General features: G+C 46.4%; 1 protein-coding gene across 3 annotated transcripts in view; it reads right to left on the reverse strand.

Moving 5' to 3' along the window:
- Positions 1-17,275, reverse strand: part of LOC128890654 (lachesin-like) — a 201,980-nt gene that overhangs the window by 37,378 nt on the left and 147,327 nt on the right. For all 3 annotated transcript variants that reach the window (XM_054149323.1, XM_054149320.1, XM_054149321.1), the window contains exons 5-7: positions 10,464-10,592; positions 6,301-6,585; positions 5,934-5,996 (exon numbers count right to left, since the gene is read on the reverse strand). In XM_054149323.1, coding sequence (XP_054005298.1) covers positions 5,934-5,996; positions 6,301-6,585; positions 10,464-10,592 — 477 coding nt within the window. The remainder of the gene's footprint in view (positions 1-5,933; positions 5,997-6,300; positions 6,586-10,463; positions 10,593-17,275) is intronic.

Raw genomic sequence — 17,275 nt, forward strand, 5'->3', positions numbered from 1 at the left:
GATGACAGCGGAGGGTACTAAAAAGTTTTCGAATAAAAGTTTAAATACGCCCTGGAAAACTTTGCCGCGCAGCCTTTGCGCTCCCCGTCTTACCATTCTCCGCCGTTCTCTTTCTGTTCGCGACAATATGGCTGGCCCTGAGCTACCATCTTCGCGCCAAGAATACGGGCCATATTCTCGCCTACTCGTGTACAAAGAACGCGACGCTCCTCGCGTGTTTCCTTCCAACGGGAGCCGCGAGCAATCGCAGCCAGCCCCCCATATTTCATCCGGTTTCGTTCGCCGTCGCCTTTTGTGCGCGTGGACCCCTCCTGTTTTCTTGTTGCCGGTAGCGCAGCGTCCCGGCGAACTTTCGGTATAACTTCTTGAAAATTTAAGAGCACCCATCTTCGCGAATGCATCCACCACGAAAACGGAATCCGGTTCGCGAGGGCTGGGATAATCGCGGCCTTCTCGCGCTGGCTTATCCGCCGAGAAGGGGACGGATGGTTCCCCTATCGGCGTAGGCGGCTTTTAAAACGGAAAACTTGGCCGTCCGCGGGCTGATAAACGAACGCCGCGATCTCATCCTACGGCTGGGCGCCACGGAAATGGACATTTTGGTGTTCACTTATTAATTCTTCGAGTTACGCGGTTCAAAGACTGTAACCGTTTGTGCGTTGTACGTCTCTCAATTATTATTATTACGGGTTACAAATCAATGTTAAGATTCGTTATTTAATATAATATTCCTATATCTGTTACACTATTATGAAATATATACTTTATATATGTTACTACACTGATTCTTGAACGAAATTCGTAGCGTAAGTTAGTAATGATTACCTTATAGATAGCCCGAAAAAGAGCGAGCTGGTTCGCGTTCGCGCTTATATGGCCCGTTTCCTCTATCGCCGAAATCGTATGGGAGAAGGCTTGCTCTCTTTCACGCGTGCGCTTCTCATTATACATACGCATATGTAACCGTACGTACATGTACATGAACACATACGTGTTCGGTTACAAGACGAAACAAGAATCGAGCTTATGGAACGAAATTGCGCTCCCATTACGTTGCCGTATAAAAAGCTGGAGCAGTCTTTAACTCACCCAACGTTTAAAAAAGAGCCATTTTTTCATGTTGCGCATATTTGTTGATTTATAAAGTGATATCGATTCACCGTAGAAATACGCGAGCCGAAGTGCACGTCAAAGCGGAGGCTATGATTTTTTAAATTTCGTTAACCAAAAATCAATAAATTACCGAGGGTTGGATTTAGTAGAATGTGGTCATGCCTGGGAGTGCAACACAATGGAATATTGAATATCGACGAAGCAACGTTGGTTAGTGGAAAAGCAATGAAATTTGACAGCAAAATCGGAGAGGCTGTCTTTAAAAATAAAAATACAGTCTCTGACCACCACTACGAATGTTCAAGCAAATTATACTGATACAATTTGTTAACAACCAACGTAATCCTCGCTTGGAAATAAAACCTGCTATCGTAATCCTGAGCGTTGATTGTCTGTGTACCGTTGCCTTTTCATTCGCGACGTTGTCGCAATTTTTCGAATTTCAATCGGCGGACACACGAACGGTCTCGAGTTCGATCCGTGAAACTAATTCCATTACTATGTTTCGCGAGGAAGTGGACAATTAACGATATACCCGAATCATTGGATTGTCGTTCAAAAATAATTTAATTTCTGAGGTGGTAATTTTAGCCAAACTCGATTTTATCGCGCGTGGGAGGTTTCGCGTCGATCGAGGCACGTGACGTATCTCAAGAGTTAATGCTGGAAATAGTTCGGTTCGTTTTCTGAACGATTCTGTACGTTTTAATCCGGGCAGCGCGGAATCTGTGGCCCGATGGATACTCTCGCAACAAGAGGTCGACGATCGCGGGCAATCCATTGATCCTCGGTGGACGTTGACACGGTATTTAAGTCTTTCTCTCTAGTGAATAATAAAAACGAATCGCTTTGCAACCATTCATGATTCTGTCAAACCTAATGAAACATCTACTCAACGATACACATGCCCGCACGAACTCGCAAAGTAAACTAATTAGATACGTGAAACAAAGAGCCTTACCTTTGGACTTCCGAAACAATTCGTAAACAGTGTTTCATAGTAGCAATAGTTTTGAAGATCACAGTCCTCCTAACTCTACTCTATACATTGATGCATTCGACCGCGCCATGCAGCGAGAATTGTTTTCCTGATGCGTTACAAAATATCGGCGAATCGTATGTAAGTACGTTGCACGTTGTAACGAACGATCAACGAACGAGTTTTGTAACGTAGGCGAAAATCCCGTGGGAACGTTCTTCCGAATAACCGAAGATCGATCGACAGCGATCGGTTTGCCGTGGTTCTGGGCATCGATGCGCTCGGTAAACGATTTTTCCAGGGCGGTGGAGGTCGACGGCGGCAGAACAGAGGGAGGATACATCGTCGTAGCCCAGAGGCTAATGCCAGAAATAATTCCAGCCTCCTTGCTCGCCGATAATTAATTACGGCTGCTAGGATCGATGGGTGTCCCGAGAGGCAACTAGTGTGTCGAGGCATTATTAAATATCGTACATTCTCAGGGGGCTAATCCCAACCCTTCGGGCGAGAACGAGCCTCGGTCTCCGCGGAGGGAGAACGACGGTGAACGAGAACGAGAGGGAAAGAGAATTTCAGGCGATCGTAAAGTTCGCTTTTTGAAAGGAAGATTTAGGGACGCGTTTAACGAGTTATAAGCTCGTATAAATAATGGCCTCGCGCCGTGGAGATTTTCGAGGTAGTTCCGCTTTATGGAGCGAAATTTGCAATAAGAATTTATCAGTTTCTTGCCCAAGCACTGCTATAGATTTCCGTTCGCATGTTCCTCGATTAAGCGCGAGTACCGAACATCGATGTAATTTCGACATCGCGCTCCGTATCCTGACCGAATATACACGAAAATAAACGGTTCAGTTGTCGTCTAGGAACGTAAAACTTTGGCCGAATTCTCGATCACGATTCGAGGGTTTCCTTCTCTTAGTTTGGCCGATCGACACCGCCGCGATTGTCTCGCGAGCCAGAAATCTGTCGAGAACGATGCAATCTCGGCTCGCGCATCCTCGTACCCCTCGCCAGGACAGCGGTAATTGAATTTTAAATGCGCTTAATTGGGTCACTCGTTAAGCTGTCGATGTAATGCCGCGATATAAAATTAAAATGTTCCTCGGGGTTCGCGGAAGGTCACTGCGCCGAAATAACCGAGGGATCGATTCGTCCGCGGTGTTCCGAAGAGCTTGGTGAATTATTGAAAAAGCGACGAACTGCTGTTGAAATATTCACGTGCGCGGATTCCCGTTGAAAAAAAAAATTCTTCCTGGCATTTTTTTAACGGCCAAGATTTTTCAAACGTTACGACCTGTTCAGCGAATCGCCGTCGTTGCGATTATTCGCTAACCGCGACTGAATGCGCGCTGGATTCATTTTACAGCGCATCTTTCATCAATTCATTTTACGTCTATTCGGATTTCCCGGCAGGGAAGTAGAGGAGTGCATTCGTTACGTGTTTAAACTAGGAATCAAATTGAACTGATTAAGCTTGATATAGTTACGTTAGAACGCGTATTATGGAACTCGTCAAATATAAATACCTCCGAATTTGGCAAGCGGTAACGAGACAATGGTCGAGCTTTTCGCTGACGGCAACGATCACGGTCGATCTATCCCCTCGGCCCAGAAGAGCGGCTCATGCGATACTCGATCCACGCGAGACTCCAGCGTAACGTTAACACGTTGACTGCCAGACTGATACTCTTGAAAATTTCTACCGGTATTAAACTTTCTTTATAGATTATTAGAAAAATCAAACATTTATTATGGTACTTGTGCTCGTAACTTCATCAAAATTTAAGTATTTCGTTTGAAATTCATTTTCATTGACATTCGACTTCCAGAATGAATTTTTTTAGCTCTTCGGTTTAAAGCACTGTCACCCACATGTGGGTGACGCGGCGATCAACGTGTTACGATTTATTTAATAACATAAAACATAACATAAATAACATAAAAATGACGACATAATACAAACGACTCTCTTCTAACCACAATTCGTTCGGGAGATTCGCGAACAAGTTATTTAGGCGACTATCGTTGGTTAAGGAATGCGCGAACTCGCGTCGCTAACGATAATTTCGATCTATGTACCAAATTCGGAGGAGCCGGTTTCGCTTCGAATGTTATCCGACCAGATAAGGTGTAACGCGACGCTGCGGTCCCATTGGAAACTGCTTGGTGGCGGTTAACGTCCCGTTGGTGAGTTATCGCGCACCGTGGCCGGGTGATTAATAATTCCGTAATATTAAGATTGATTTCGAGCCACGATGGCGACGTACACGGGCCACCGGCAAATTTTCAAAACTTTCCCGTAGTAGCTGTGCACGTCGATCACCCGTCTCGCGTAGTCACGCGTTACAACTGAGCTCTGAAGTAGTTGGCTTTAGGTTGACACTAAATACTTAACCGATTGCGTATTTTTAAACAGAGGACCGAATGTTTGCTCGTATACGATCTATGGATTCCAGCGACTCAGTCGAAATCGAAATAAATTGACCTTTGATTCGAAACTGACCCGGTCGCTTTCAATTAAGAACGATTTGAGTTTCGTTGGACAGAATTAGACGCAGTTACCTCGCCGCGGACGTTTGAAAGCTCCGTGCTCCATTTAGAGAGAGAGTCGCGAGACAATTGCTTCGGTACGAGCATCCGACGGGGAACGCTTTAAAATTACATTTCGAACCGAGCAATCGAACCCGTTCCCTGGCCTGGGACGTCGAAAGTTGCGGTACAACGATCGTGTCCCAAGTGAAAATCCACGGCTCGCAATTACTCGATGAAAGGTAACGGCGAAACCGGCAAGGTATAACAATAATCCAGGTTACCGAGCAGGTAGGGTTGCGAGGTAAAATTGCGAAGCTTAATGGTGGTAATACCGTCGTGGCCGAGCCTTGTATGGCGTTAATAATGCAGCATATTGAGATTGGTTTCGCTGCGAGAACACCGGGGCCAGAGCCACAGGGACCTGACCTAGGCATCCTCCCAAGTTATTCGCGCTGCTTTAATAATACACCCGCCAATGTGCACACACCACCGGCCCAGCTGACGTAAAGATTACGTTCGAGAACCGGCGTTGGTCCGTGCTCGCGAACGGTAGCCCGCTTGAACGTAAATTGCTCGTTTAGAAACGGTTCCCTTTCACGGATCTCTCGCGGTGCGAGGATCTGTTTCCCTGATACGACGCAACGAGCTCGTATATATCGCTTCGCGATAAATAAAAAGACTTTTCCTATTACGCGATATCATTCACCGACGCTGAAAAGATGATTTTAGTTGTCCTTTGACGCGTCAACCCCTACCGAGCAGAAAAGTCTGTTCGATGTTCGTCGAGGAGTCCTGCGAACACGATTGACGATTGTCGGAACGTAACATTCTCGTTACCAGTTTACCGAGTGGCGAGTAAATCGTTTCGACTAGGAAAGCAAAGTCCTCGATCTTCCGCGAAATTGTTTCATTCGGTGGCGTTTAATGATCGTTGGGGCGCGAGCGGGGCGATAAAAGTCCGCTCCACGGAAGCCACGTTGCGCAAACCACGGTCGCGAACTTTCCCACTTTCTCCTCGAATAAAATCGGTCCCGGGGAATACGGTGGCCTTAATTCAGCCGTTTAGCGGGACCGTTTAATTTTATCGTTGTTTTTCTTTTCGGCGGTCCGCGGCACCTGCGACCCGTTCTCCTCTCCGCTCATCCCGTTTCCGTGAACGCGAGGAGAGCCAACTTCAGCGGGCCGCGAATTCCGCGATAAAATACGGATAATGAGTTCGCCGAAGAGGGAAGCGTGGTCGGAGAGGACCTACGTGTGATATCGATTTCGGGACTCGAGGCGCAATGTACGGATTCGATCAAGCTCTCACCTTCTTTGTTGGCGCTGCTCTTGATCTCCGTGGCCTTTGGCGCCGCCGACGGCTTCGGAATGTCTGAAATAAAGAATTATCCGGCTTTAAAAGTCGAATCCTCTTTTTGGCCTGCGCAGACCCTGGCGAGGGTGGTTTCTATATTCGTCTTTGAAGGTAAACAAATTCTAGAGTTCTTTTCATTATTATTACCAAGACGTAGACCTTCCCTACGATACTTCGAGCTCTGGAAGTTATTGAAATTCCAAAAATCACGGAATCTACGAATTTACTCAGAAGATCGTGTCGCATCTTCCTTGAATGATATTATCTTTGATTTAATCGTCGCGCACATCTCTCGAGTTTAATCAATCGTTCGTCGTCTTACCGTACAACCTGATAGACCCCTCGGTCTCGCCCAGCGAGTTCTTGCTGATGCAACGATAGACGCCAAAGTCGTCGATCTGTATATTCCTGATGGTGAGGCTCATATCCGCCCTGTAACTGTTCTCCATGATGCTCGTCGTGTACTTCTCGTTCAAGAGAATCATCTTGTCGCCGAGGAACCAGTAGTTCATCGCCCGTGGATACGCCTCCGTGTGGCAGGTGATCGTCACGTCGGTGTCGATCGGTGCGCCGATCAGCTGATTCGGCACGAAGATCATCGGCGAAACTGGAACACCGATACGAGTCGGTTGTGTGAATCAATATAAACGACATATCCATTTTTAATCCAATAATCGTGGTCACGTTACGAAATCACAGACATCTTCACCTGTCTCCTCTCCACCAAACACGAAGGATTCATCGAAAGATTCGACGAAAGTTGCAACGCGTACCGCGATAACGTCGCGACGTTTAACGTAATCGAGCCATCTTTTCGTGTCCATCTTTCGTCCCGACAGCGAATAGAGTAGCCCGGGAACAATTTTCTGACTCGCGTGCTTCGGTGGATTCGCCATCGGGCCGTACGACGACTGCCAAGCAGGTTCCAGGTGAAAAACTTCCACCTGGAAGTTTCTTTCTAACCGGGAGGATGAAACCGACCCTCTGCCTCCCTCTCGTTCGTTCGGAATTGATAAAATGTAGATACCGTCCCGGATACCCCGACGCTGTGGAACCTGTTCGGCGCCTGCAGTTTAATTCGACTGGTATAAACAGAACTTCCCCGTGGAAACTTTGTTTCCGGCCATATCGAGCTCGGAATTAGGAAGCATACGCCGTAATCAACGGGGCGAAGTCGAATTAGATGATTTCTCCGACGGAGGAGAGAACGCAATGGAACCCTTTATTTTCTACCCGACCCCCGACCCCACTTAGTTCCTTCGAGCGTGTCCAAAGTCTGCTCCGCACCTTCGTCCGGCTTGTTTCTTTCTAAACAATTCCTACATCTACGTTGTAAAGAGTCTAAATGAAAAATGAGGCACGGAGATTCGAACCCACGATCTTTGGATCCACGGTAGGCCTGCAGAAAACTCGGATGTTTCGAGTTGCTCGCGAGCCGAGTCGAGATGAGACCCAGTTTTACTCGAACAATTAGTACTCGAACAGCTCTAATCCACAGTCGATCGCTTTACCTACATCTTATTGTTGGGTATAGGCAGGCGCGACACTACCAACGTGTTTGTCTTTCCAGGCGTCCAGGGAGACGAAACTTCGACGATGATCTCGGTCAATGAACCCGTAGTTTGCGCCCGTGTCGTTAATCGCCGAAAAATGTATCGACCCGTAGGCCTGATCGAGGCTAAAACAAAACTGCTGGTAAACGAACGAGGTTAACCGTAGACGAATAACGCGCTGCACGCGGCGCTGCAACTATCTCTCGGGGGCAGCCGTCGGTGGTATGCATCAGGCTTGCCACAAATCCACAAATTGCCGCCGCTGACCCTAATTAACGCATACTTCTCTCGATTTCCCACCATCGACTCTATCCACGTCCCTCGCCTATCGGATCTCTCTCCTTTATCCCGCGCCGACGAGCGTTCTTGTTCCCTACGCGAATTCCGCGCGAGTCCTCTAATCAGTCGCGACATGTAAATGATAATATATAAACTAAAAAGTTCCCGTCATCGTTTCGTAGTAATATTTAATCGACTATCGACTAATTGCTCGGAGCGCAAACTGTGCAATTTGCATACGTAGAGTTTTCCAATTTCGTAAGAAAATGGTACATATTCCGGAACGTACGATTCGAATGTCTCATCTGAAAATTCCGAACGACTTCTGGCGATCCATATGTATGGAGAAACTCGAACTATATAACTGAAAGAACCTGAAGCAAGAATGTATGGATCCGCGACGGGATCGAAAATTTGATTTTCGATCGCGTTTTTGCGATTCGGCTGCAGCTTTGCATCCGCTCCGGGGGCTTTCGAATTTTCCTGTCCCTTTAGGATGGCCGTTACCGTTCATTGACGAATCCTGAAGTCGTTCGAGCTCGAGTAAGTTTGCTCGTCGCGCGTCGATCATGCGCCTGGGGACCAGCATCGCCGAGAGAAACTTTCAAAGATTTAAAGGTTTATTTTGAAAAACACTCTTCCAACCTAACCACGAGCGACGTTGACGTCGGATGTACTATCCAGGCCAACGCTGCATAAAATATAACGCGTGCTTGATTTTAACGATACGGGAACGTCGAAGATGGAAAGAATTTCATAGCGTGTATAATTCGCCATGGACAGGTTGCGTTAACGCGCGTTGTCGTACAATATTCTAGAATTGCGGGCGGAACAGAGTTTCGTATGGGAGAGCCACGCGATCGCTGGCGAAGTTGCGTTTAAAAGTAAGCCCATAAAAACGCAGTTCCTCGTTGGAGCGAACTTTCTCCCTCTCAAAAGGACTTCCCGTTTCAACAGCATCTTAATTAGGTGACCGCCGTGTAGCGCGCCATTAATTACTCGGGATTACAGTCCCCCGGTTCGAGTTTGCTGTTATCGCGTAGCAGAACAATAGAACTAATCAGAATTTTTCAAACGCTCGCTCGTCTCGTTGTCTTTCGCGAGGAGCGGTCGCTGGGGACGTTAAACGTCAACGGACCCGGTGAATGCGTTAGTGCGACTTAATTGCAATTGCGATTGCGAAAGGAACTTGTTTGAGAGCTACGAGGGAACCTCGATTATTGCACAAGTTATCGTTGGAGGGGATGATCGTTAAACGATAAGCAAACTGCCTATAGCGGGAGTATACAAGGTGTCCAAGAGTCTGAGAGCCGGAAACGGAAGGTAGCTGAGACGATTCTGAACCATAATTTACTTTGCAAAAATGTCGGATGGTGCTTTGTTTTTGCAAAGGAAATTGTGGTTCAGTATCGTTTCAGCTACTCCTTCCCCCCCCCCCCCCCTCAAAATTTCTGGTTCTTACACCAACTTTGGGACAGAGTTGGGATAAGGTTGCTACTCCTTGGAAAAGGTTGCCTCGATAATTGCGACATTTTTTAGCCCCCATTTCCTGCGATAATCGAGGTCGTCCTCAGCTATTATTCGTACAAGAAGGACATTAAGAGGGTCGCGAGTCGAGGCATCCAGAAACAGATGAAAATTATTCAGACGTGTCGCGTCGCTGGGCGACGCTGGTTGGTGGGAAACGAGAGTGCAGGAGAAGAAAAGTGCTCGAGCGAGTATTTCGAGAGCGGGACGGAAGGCAATGTTTTCTCGCTGGTCTAAATAAAATATGTCCGCGCCCTTCTAAATATTCAAAGGACAGTAGGAGCGTCGAGCCGTTCCTTCGTACGCACACGGCCACGCCAAGTGACACGAACGAATGGAACGCATAAAAGGGAAAAATGACCAGTAGCGTCGGGACGCCCGCGCAAGCTCACGGTATTTCCCTCGGGTTTTCCCTAACGGTGCATCTGCCCCGAGTCCCTTCCCTCCTATTTTCCCGTCGGATCGTATACACCGATGCGACCGTCTGCAATTCGTGGAATGAAATTTAAACAACACACCGGACTCACTCGATAATCCGTGGTGTTTCGTTTAACCCTGGTCCTACGTAAAATTGTGCCTCGTCCAACGCGAGACGACGATTATATCCTCGACGTAAGCGATCTATCTACATTTCCGGACGATGGAATCTTCGTTGTTTGGACTAATAGCAGCTTCGAACTAATATACAATCAACTCGTTTTCGATTCGTGGACGAAATGATTCGACGCTTCAGGCGTTCCAATCGATAATGAACAGTGATCGAAAGCGATCGAATGGCACGATGGAAAAGGAAAGATGGCTTCTCTCGAACAGCTACTGTTACGAATTACTTCTTTCAAGGTTGAGAAACAAGCAAAGCACTGCCGTATAACACACACTGTTTATTGTATTGATTTATCTCAATCTATACACGTATCCGCGGACCAGTATAAATGTAGCAATGCTTGTAATGATTATAATTTAAAATGCGATGAAGGATCCTGCTAGGACCCGCGCCCCTTTCACTGCTTTAAGGAAAAAAACAGCCCGTTGGGCCCAAGGAGCCTCTCACTGGCAATAGTTGCGTTCCAACAGTCACTTTTACTAATCTGTCTGTAAAGGCAAATAAATCTTCGTGTTCACTCACATTCGACGTCCACGGTGATTCTCTTGCTGACCGTTGGCGGCACACCGTTCGTTGCGATGCAGAGATACGCGCCCATTTCGTTGCGCGTGATCCTCGTCAAGTTTAATTGCTCGCCATCGTACAGAGGCACTGAAACCAAAAGCAGAAATTGATTCGGGCCGGTCGACCGTGCAAATATAGTACCGCCGCGCCGGAACAAACATACAAACAAACAGTCGCGTTCGACGTCAACGTATAAACAGAATCCTCCGAAGAGGATGGCGCCGGTTTTATCGGCCAAACTTTTTCGCTTTAAATGGAACCTTTTTTTTTTCGAACGGGTTGCACAAGGGACGATGTACTGAAAGGAAGAAGCTCCGCGCTCGTTAGATCCGCTATAGATCCGCCAGTCGGTCAAATTTTGTAGGAGCGAGAATGTGGGGGAGAGAAAGAGAGAGATAGAGAGAGAGATTCTTACGACTAGGCCACTTGAAGAATCGAACAAAAATATGAAAAAATTCCAAACTTGATGTGCTTTCGTGCTAGGACGAATACCCCTTAGAGGTCAAATTTTCTGTCGCACCCTGTACTTTAATTTCATCCAATATAGTATTTAATATAATAATAAGTTAGAATATACGCGTATATATATATCGGTAAATTATAGTTACACATTCAATCTCTTACAATATTAACGGTTCGTTCGATCGAGAAATGTTTGACCAATCGACCACGGTTCGCGCGAATAGTTTCGACACGCCAGCGCGTCGCGCGAGTAATTTTTAAGCATCGGTCTGCGTTGGGAAAAGTTACCGCAGCGATAAAAGTTGGCGGGGAAATTGCGGCAGTAAACGGGCCGCTAAAGGAAAGAACGAGAAGGCGCGGGTGCCGGTGGCGGGCATCGGAACGAATATCAGAACCTGTCGTTTTACGTTCCGTGACGTTAAGTCGGTCTTTCAGTTCCGAAATCGCCGCGAAACGCCGACGTGTCCCGTACGTCTTGCTGCGAATCAAATCCGTCGGCTATTCGCACGATTACGATTCCCGTGACATCAACGCGCCATTCGCATGAAAAACGCAACGATAATTATTGCGGGATTTGATGTTTAAAAATTCATTATAAACGTGATTATCATCAACTCATTACCGTTCGCTCTGTTCCCTTTGCGCTCTGCTCTCTAACGCTCGGTGGTACGTTACCCTTTGACTGTCTCGCTCGAGTGTCGCCTAATCGCCGCGTAACCGCATTCTTAATTCTTAAAGACCACGTACACATCCAAACATCTTCTCACGGATTCGCACACGAATTCACACAGCACTGCCACAATTAACCCTTTGAGCGCAGAACGCTCTTGGCCAAAGCAATCAGCGCGGACGGCGCGCGCCTAGCGGTTATGGTTGAATACAAATGAGCCCCGCGTTATCGATTTTCTCTCGAAAAATTCTCAGATGTATAATATTTATTCCTGTTTGAATGTGTCACGTAAATATCTTCGAGTCGCGATCGTATACACCATCGCACAAAGAACGCGGAGAAATAACGAGTGGTGGTCGGTTGCGAGGAACTCCCGCGGTAAAGCGGCTTGTAATTATTCTTATCATTATCATCGTTGCAGCCGCGAGGAAATGGAATTTCGTTTATTTTCCGTGCAGCTCGCGGAGAACAAAAAACGAAGAGCCCGTTCTTGTTCTTTCGGGTCGTTCATTAACTCGAACGCATTCGATGTCTGCGATATCATTCGCGTTCGCCCGTATCGTTTTGCCCGAGAACGCGAGAATATTGACAATAAGTTTAATTCGTTCGAGGATGAAAATTAGCTTCGTTTCATAAATATGTATCTGGAGGGAGGGGCGCTCTAATTAATGATTTCTTTGGTTGGAAGGAGCCGTGTTCGTGGAGGAAGGAAAAATCGCGCGTTCGGAACGAAGAACGAAAGAGGGTTGATTTCCTCCCGAGGAAATTTTCCGATCGCGTCGCCTCCTCCGAGTCGATTGTTTTCTGGTGTAATGTAAACAGCATTCGTCGGACCTTTCGTTATTATCGGCTAAACGTATTCTACTAATTACAATTGTAAAAATTCACGCGATCGTTTGCATAGCGATCAGCAGGACGCGTTTAAAAAGTTTGAAGGAGTCCTTTAAAATCGTACCGATTCAACGCTGTAATCGTAAGTACCGTGTAGCGACAGTCTTGCCACGGACGGGCTCCTTCTACTTCCTCTGGATTTCACCTTACCCGGCTCGCGTGAGTAAAGAGATCGTACTTTTCCAAGTTCAAACGTCAAATATTATTAGAAGAAATTCCGGCGGTGCCCGGTTTCATTCCAGAAAAGGCACAGCGCGCGGAGAAAATCGCTCGACGAAATATTTCCTCGGGGATTACGGCTGCGCGAGCGACTTTGGATTTTCGCGACGTTTATTACGCGCGAAAATAATTAACGATAGACTCGGAGGACGACGACGTATTTGAGAAAAAAGGATCTCCGTTTCAATTTCTCCTCTCACGGGCTCGTCCGACGTACGGGTTTCTGTACTAACCATTTACAAAGAAATTTGAGTAGTTTCATTTTTGAAACGCCATCGGAGCTTTCTAGCTGAAGCTTGCATTTCCGAGATCGGCCGCAAAAGGATGTACTCCGTCGGAGAAACGCGTCGGATCTCTCGGATTTCGTCAACGTAATCGTGTCGCTCCTTTTTCCGTAAATTATTCGCACCGTTCGCGGTCAGAGATCCTCGAGGGCAGTCGTTCGTCTCCCTTTCGAAAACAATCACGTGCCAGGCGAATCCCGAGCGGACAGATGAAATCGCGCGACCGAACCGGCAATCTCCTCTTTTCACGGTACGTTCATAAATCTTTACGCGGGTTTATTCAGGCTTTACTCGCCTCCTAGTCGCGATTAACCCCTGTCGCCATTAGAGCAGGGCCGGGTGTCGGGGAAGGAGGGACGGTCGGACGATGTTTCTTTCACGAGACACATGCCCCGGCTGCCAAACTGCCTTTCCACGTGTACGACACGACGACACCCGCTGGAACGTCAGCCTCCGCCAAGGCAGCCGATCGATTCGCACGAATTATTGAGAGACCGACTGAATTTCGGGGCTTTCGGCTACCAACTGTCGCGATAACGGTCGAACTGTCGCGTTTCTCTTTGCATTCCACGCTGCTCGTCACGAGTTTTCGCTCGTAAAACAAAGACCGCGACGCATAGCGATCCGGTAAGCGGTATTTCCTGACCGAAACTAAAAACACCCGTACAGAGATTCATTTTACGCGATACAACTCGATTGCTCGATAAGACAAGCCATAGAACTCTATAAAATTTCAATTTAGATTTAGACGTAAATGAGAGGACAATATCTCTGTGTTAGGTAGTTCAAGTTTTGCTCCACGCATTCAACGGATATCTCGATGCGAGCGGCGGACGCACAAAAGTTACAGCGCGTCGACCGGAGAAGAAAAGAGGAACGATAATTCTCGACAGGACGAAAATTTTTCCGGCACGCTCCACGCCGCGCGCATTCATCGCATGCTCCAACGAAACACGCGGCACGAGTTCCTTTTTTTTTTTTTTTTTTTTTCATCAGGCCGATATCGGCTCTCGATGCAAGTTCATTTTACTATCGGATCGTCCCCTATTAATGTATTCGTCGATTGGCAGCAGAAGCGTTTAGGGAGCGACTCGTTCAAAGCCGGAATGCAAATCGATACATCGAGCTCGTCGCTGCTAATAGCTATTTCGAAAGAAGAGTTTCAATGAAATTTTTATACTGCATAACGGCTCGCGACAGGCAGAAACTTTATTACCGTGGTACCCGGTATGCTGCGTTAATGAATACGGGTGAAACATGGTTCGCGTTTATTTCGATATATAATCTTGTGATCTTCGCGATTATGTTGGGTTGTCCCAAAAGGTTCTTCCATTTCATTAATACGTAATGCATACGCAATGTTTTACGTCTAATGTTACGTTGTTGAATTGCGTACGATTCATTTTGCTCCACTGCTGTTACAACGTTAACATCTACGAAATCATGTTGCCTATTTGTATTGGGTTGTCCAGAAAGTTCGTGGCAAATTTTTAAGAAACATTCAAAGACACGTTTGAATTTCGATGTATATTTATTGAATTATACATGTGCCATTTTGTTCCACAATTTTTCCACCTTTTAACGGATGTCCACGTGTTATTTGTTTCCAACCATTCCGATATATTCAGACCTGTACCGTCTACTAAAAATCGGAATGGACTTTCCAGACAACCCAATATAAACGTTACCACATAAAATAACTGAGTGCAAGTCACGGACGAAACTTTTGGGGACAAAAGTTTAATTTTTAAATAGCTCTCGGTACTGCTTCGAGTCGAACGCCTTTGAGCCAGTCCGCGCCTAAGAGTTTTATGTTTCCGGATAAGTGTCGCGTTGACAAGCTTTTCGTTAACATCGATAAATAATAATTAGTATGTTCCGTTACAAGTCTCCGACCGAATTTGGTAACTCGATAATAAAATGATGTTCCGTTTCATGTATGACGTAGTACGCGATCATGGAATATTCACGGGATTCATTTCGAATCTCACCGTCTCTTTTAATTGTGATTCCGGGAGTCACGAATGCCCCTGGTTTATCGCAGGGAATTACGTCTGAATTTAATAGTCTCTTCGCACTCTGAAAGCTTTATTTCTTCCTTGTTCTCTCGCGTCTAGAGTATGCATGTGTAATCCGATCGCTATATCAAGTGCAAAATGCTGCTTGAGAAGGTGTTACACAAATTCCTATGATATTGCGTTTCGTATAACACGTGCGGCGTGCATAATTCGTTTTTTTCTTTTCTTTTTCTAGAAAATTACACGTACGAGACTGTAACGAACGAGTTGAAGATTAGCACGGTGGCAAGTAGAGGAACGTCGTTTGACCTAATCTCGTCGTATAAACTCCCTAAATGGACAAATTGCGTGTCCAACTGTACTCGGTAAAGTTTCCTTTAATGCCCCTCGACGATCAACGAGACTGTTTTCTTAGATGTGAACCGAGATTACGTATTTCTAGATTTGGATACATCGATCAGCAGAATAAGAATTCCAAATAATTCTTACTTATCGTTAGAGAATCGTGAGAATTTCGTAGCTTCGTAGCGGTCTACAGAGCTAACCACCGAGGAAATTTGTGAAACTCTCGATGCGATAAAAGTTGTACGCATTTCTGTTTACGCTGTACATTGTCAAAGGAGGTTTCCTCTTCGTTCGAATAAAAAAGATCGGCGTTCCTTTGCTGAGCGGAATTTTATCTGACTCGCGAGGAGTTCGTATAAAAAACGAATGTTATTCCTCGATTTCCGTCGTTTCTGTAATTTCTTTTAAATAGAGCATCGCTTCCGATCCCACGAAGCGATTCCCGCTCGTTGTCGACCGCAGCCAGTCCTCTTCCACTTCCCACGCGTAAACCTCGTCCGCGAGCAGAAAGCTTGTCCACGTTTCCACTCAGCGGCAAGTGCTCTCCGCGTGTACACTCCGCGTCAGTAAATTTGGTTTAGCGATTAATTGTTCGATTCAAAGTTTAATTAAACATCCGGGGTCTGTCTTTATTGTTCTCCCTTTAACGAAAAGGAAATACCGTTTTTCCGCTCCTCTCCTCTACCAGACACAGTAAAAACAGACCGGATAAATGCAAGACTGGATTGACTGGATAAACGCAAGATTTCTTTCACCACCACTGGAGGGGTTCCCCTCGACGCACTGCGAGCGAGCAGTGCGATGTGATCCTAATCATATTCAACCATATTCATATTCGTGGTCAAACGTAACCCGAAACACTTGTCGTCGTTACTTTCAACGACTCAAGGTTGTACGCGAGAGTATACGCGACAGAGATGAACTTTCCGCAACGTTCTGTTTATTTTAGCCTAGAACAGCCGAACAATTCGCGCGCGTCAGTGCAACCAGGGTCGCGATACGTCGATCCAACTGCAAAATAGGCCATCGATGATTTAAATATATAGCGCGACGAAAGAGCAATCGAATACATACACCGCTCGTATTTGTTCGATAATATCGTACACGGTAAATCAACACCGTAAGCGTCTACACAGAGAAGGGAATTTTGATAGTATCCTCAAATATTGATCGTTCTGCCTATTAACGTTCACGCAAACGATAACGATTCGGATTTCTCTGTACGGGACAGAACGCAGCGAAGCTCGGAGGGTTAAGAGATAATATTAACCGTCGCTTGGAACCGTGGTTGAACATTTTCAATCCCTTTCATCCCACGCGCCCGCGATAGTCCATTTGCGCGAGTGCTTCGCGAACGCGATTTATCGACGATAATAATTTCGATGCGTTTCTGTCTCGTCGACTGTTCGCGTACGCGCGATTCTATACATATAAAAGACGAGGCGTCGAGTGTACAAAAATTAGCATCCTTATCGATCCTGGATCTATACCCAACCGAACGTTCGATGGACTCTGTTTCTCTTTTACGAGAGTACAGGATTCACTAATTAGGGGGTCCCTTTGACGTTGTTTTTGCATGGCTTCATCGGCGGGAAGATAGCATAAGATTGGAGTTGAAAGAGCTTTGGACTTCGGCGAGAGGTAGAACACGTCCCAATCGGTTCCCTAACCTAGGTCACAGCCATCGTCAGCCTCATCCTAAATCTAAACGCCTCGTCTGCGGAACATAGATTCCACGATTCTCTTTTTACGGCCCCACTTGATCCCAGCATCCTGGATTTAGGTTGGTTGCAGCGAGGGCAGGTTGCTCGGAAAGCGGAGCCAAGCGGACCAGCGTCAATCATCGCGCGACATTTAATTACATTGCATGGATACCGATCG

This window comes from Hylaeus anthracinus, unplaced genomic scaffold, assembly GCF_026225885.1.
Source record: "Hylaeus anthracinus isolate JK02 unplaced genomic scaffold, UHH_iyHylAnth1.0_haploid 12001, whole genome shotgun sequence".
NCBI lineage: Eukaryota > Metazoa > Arthropoda > Insecta > Hymenoptera > Colletidae > Hylaeus > Hylaeus anthracinus.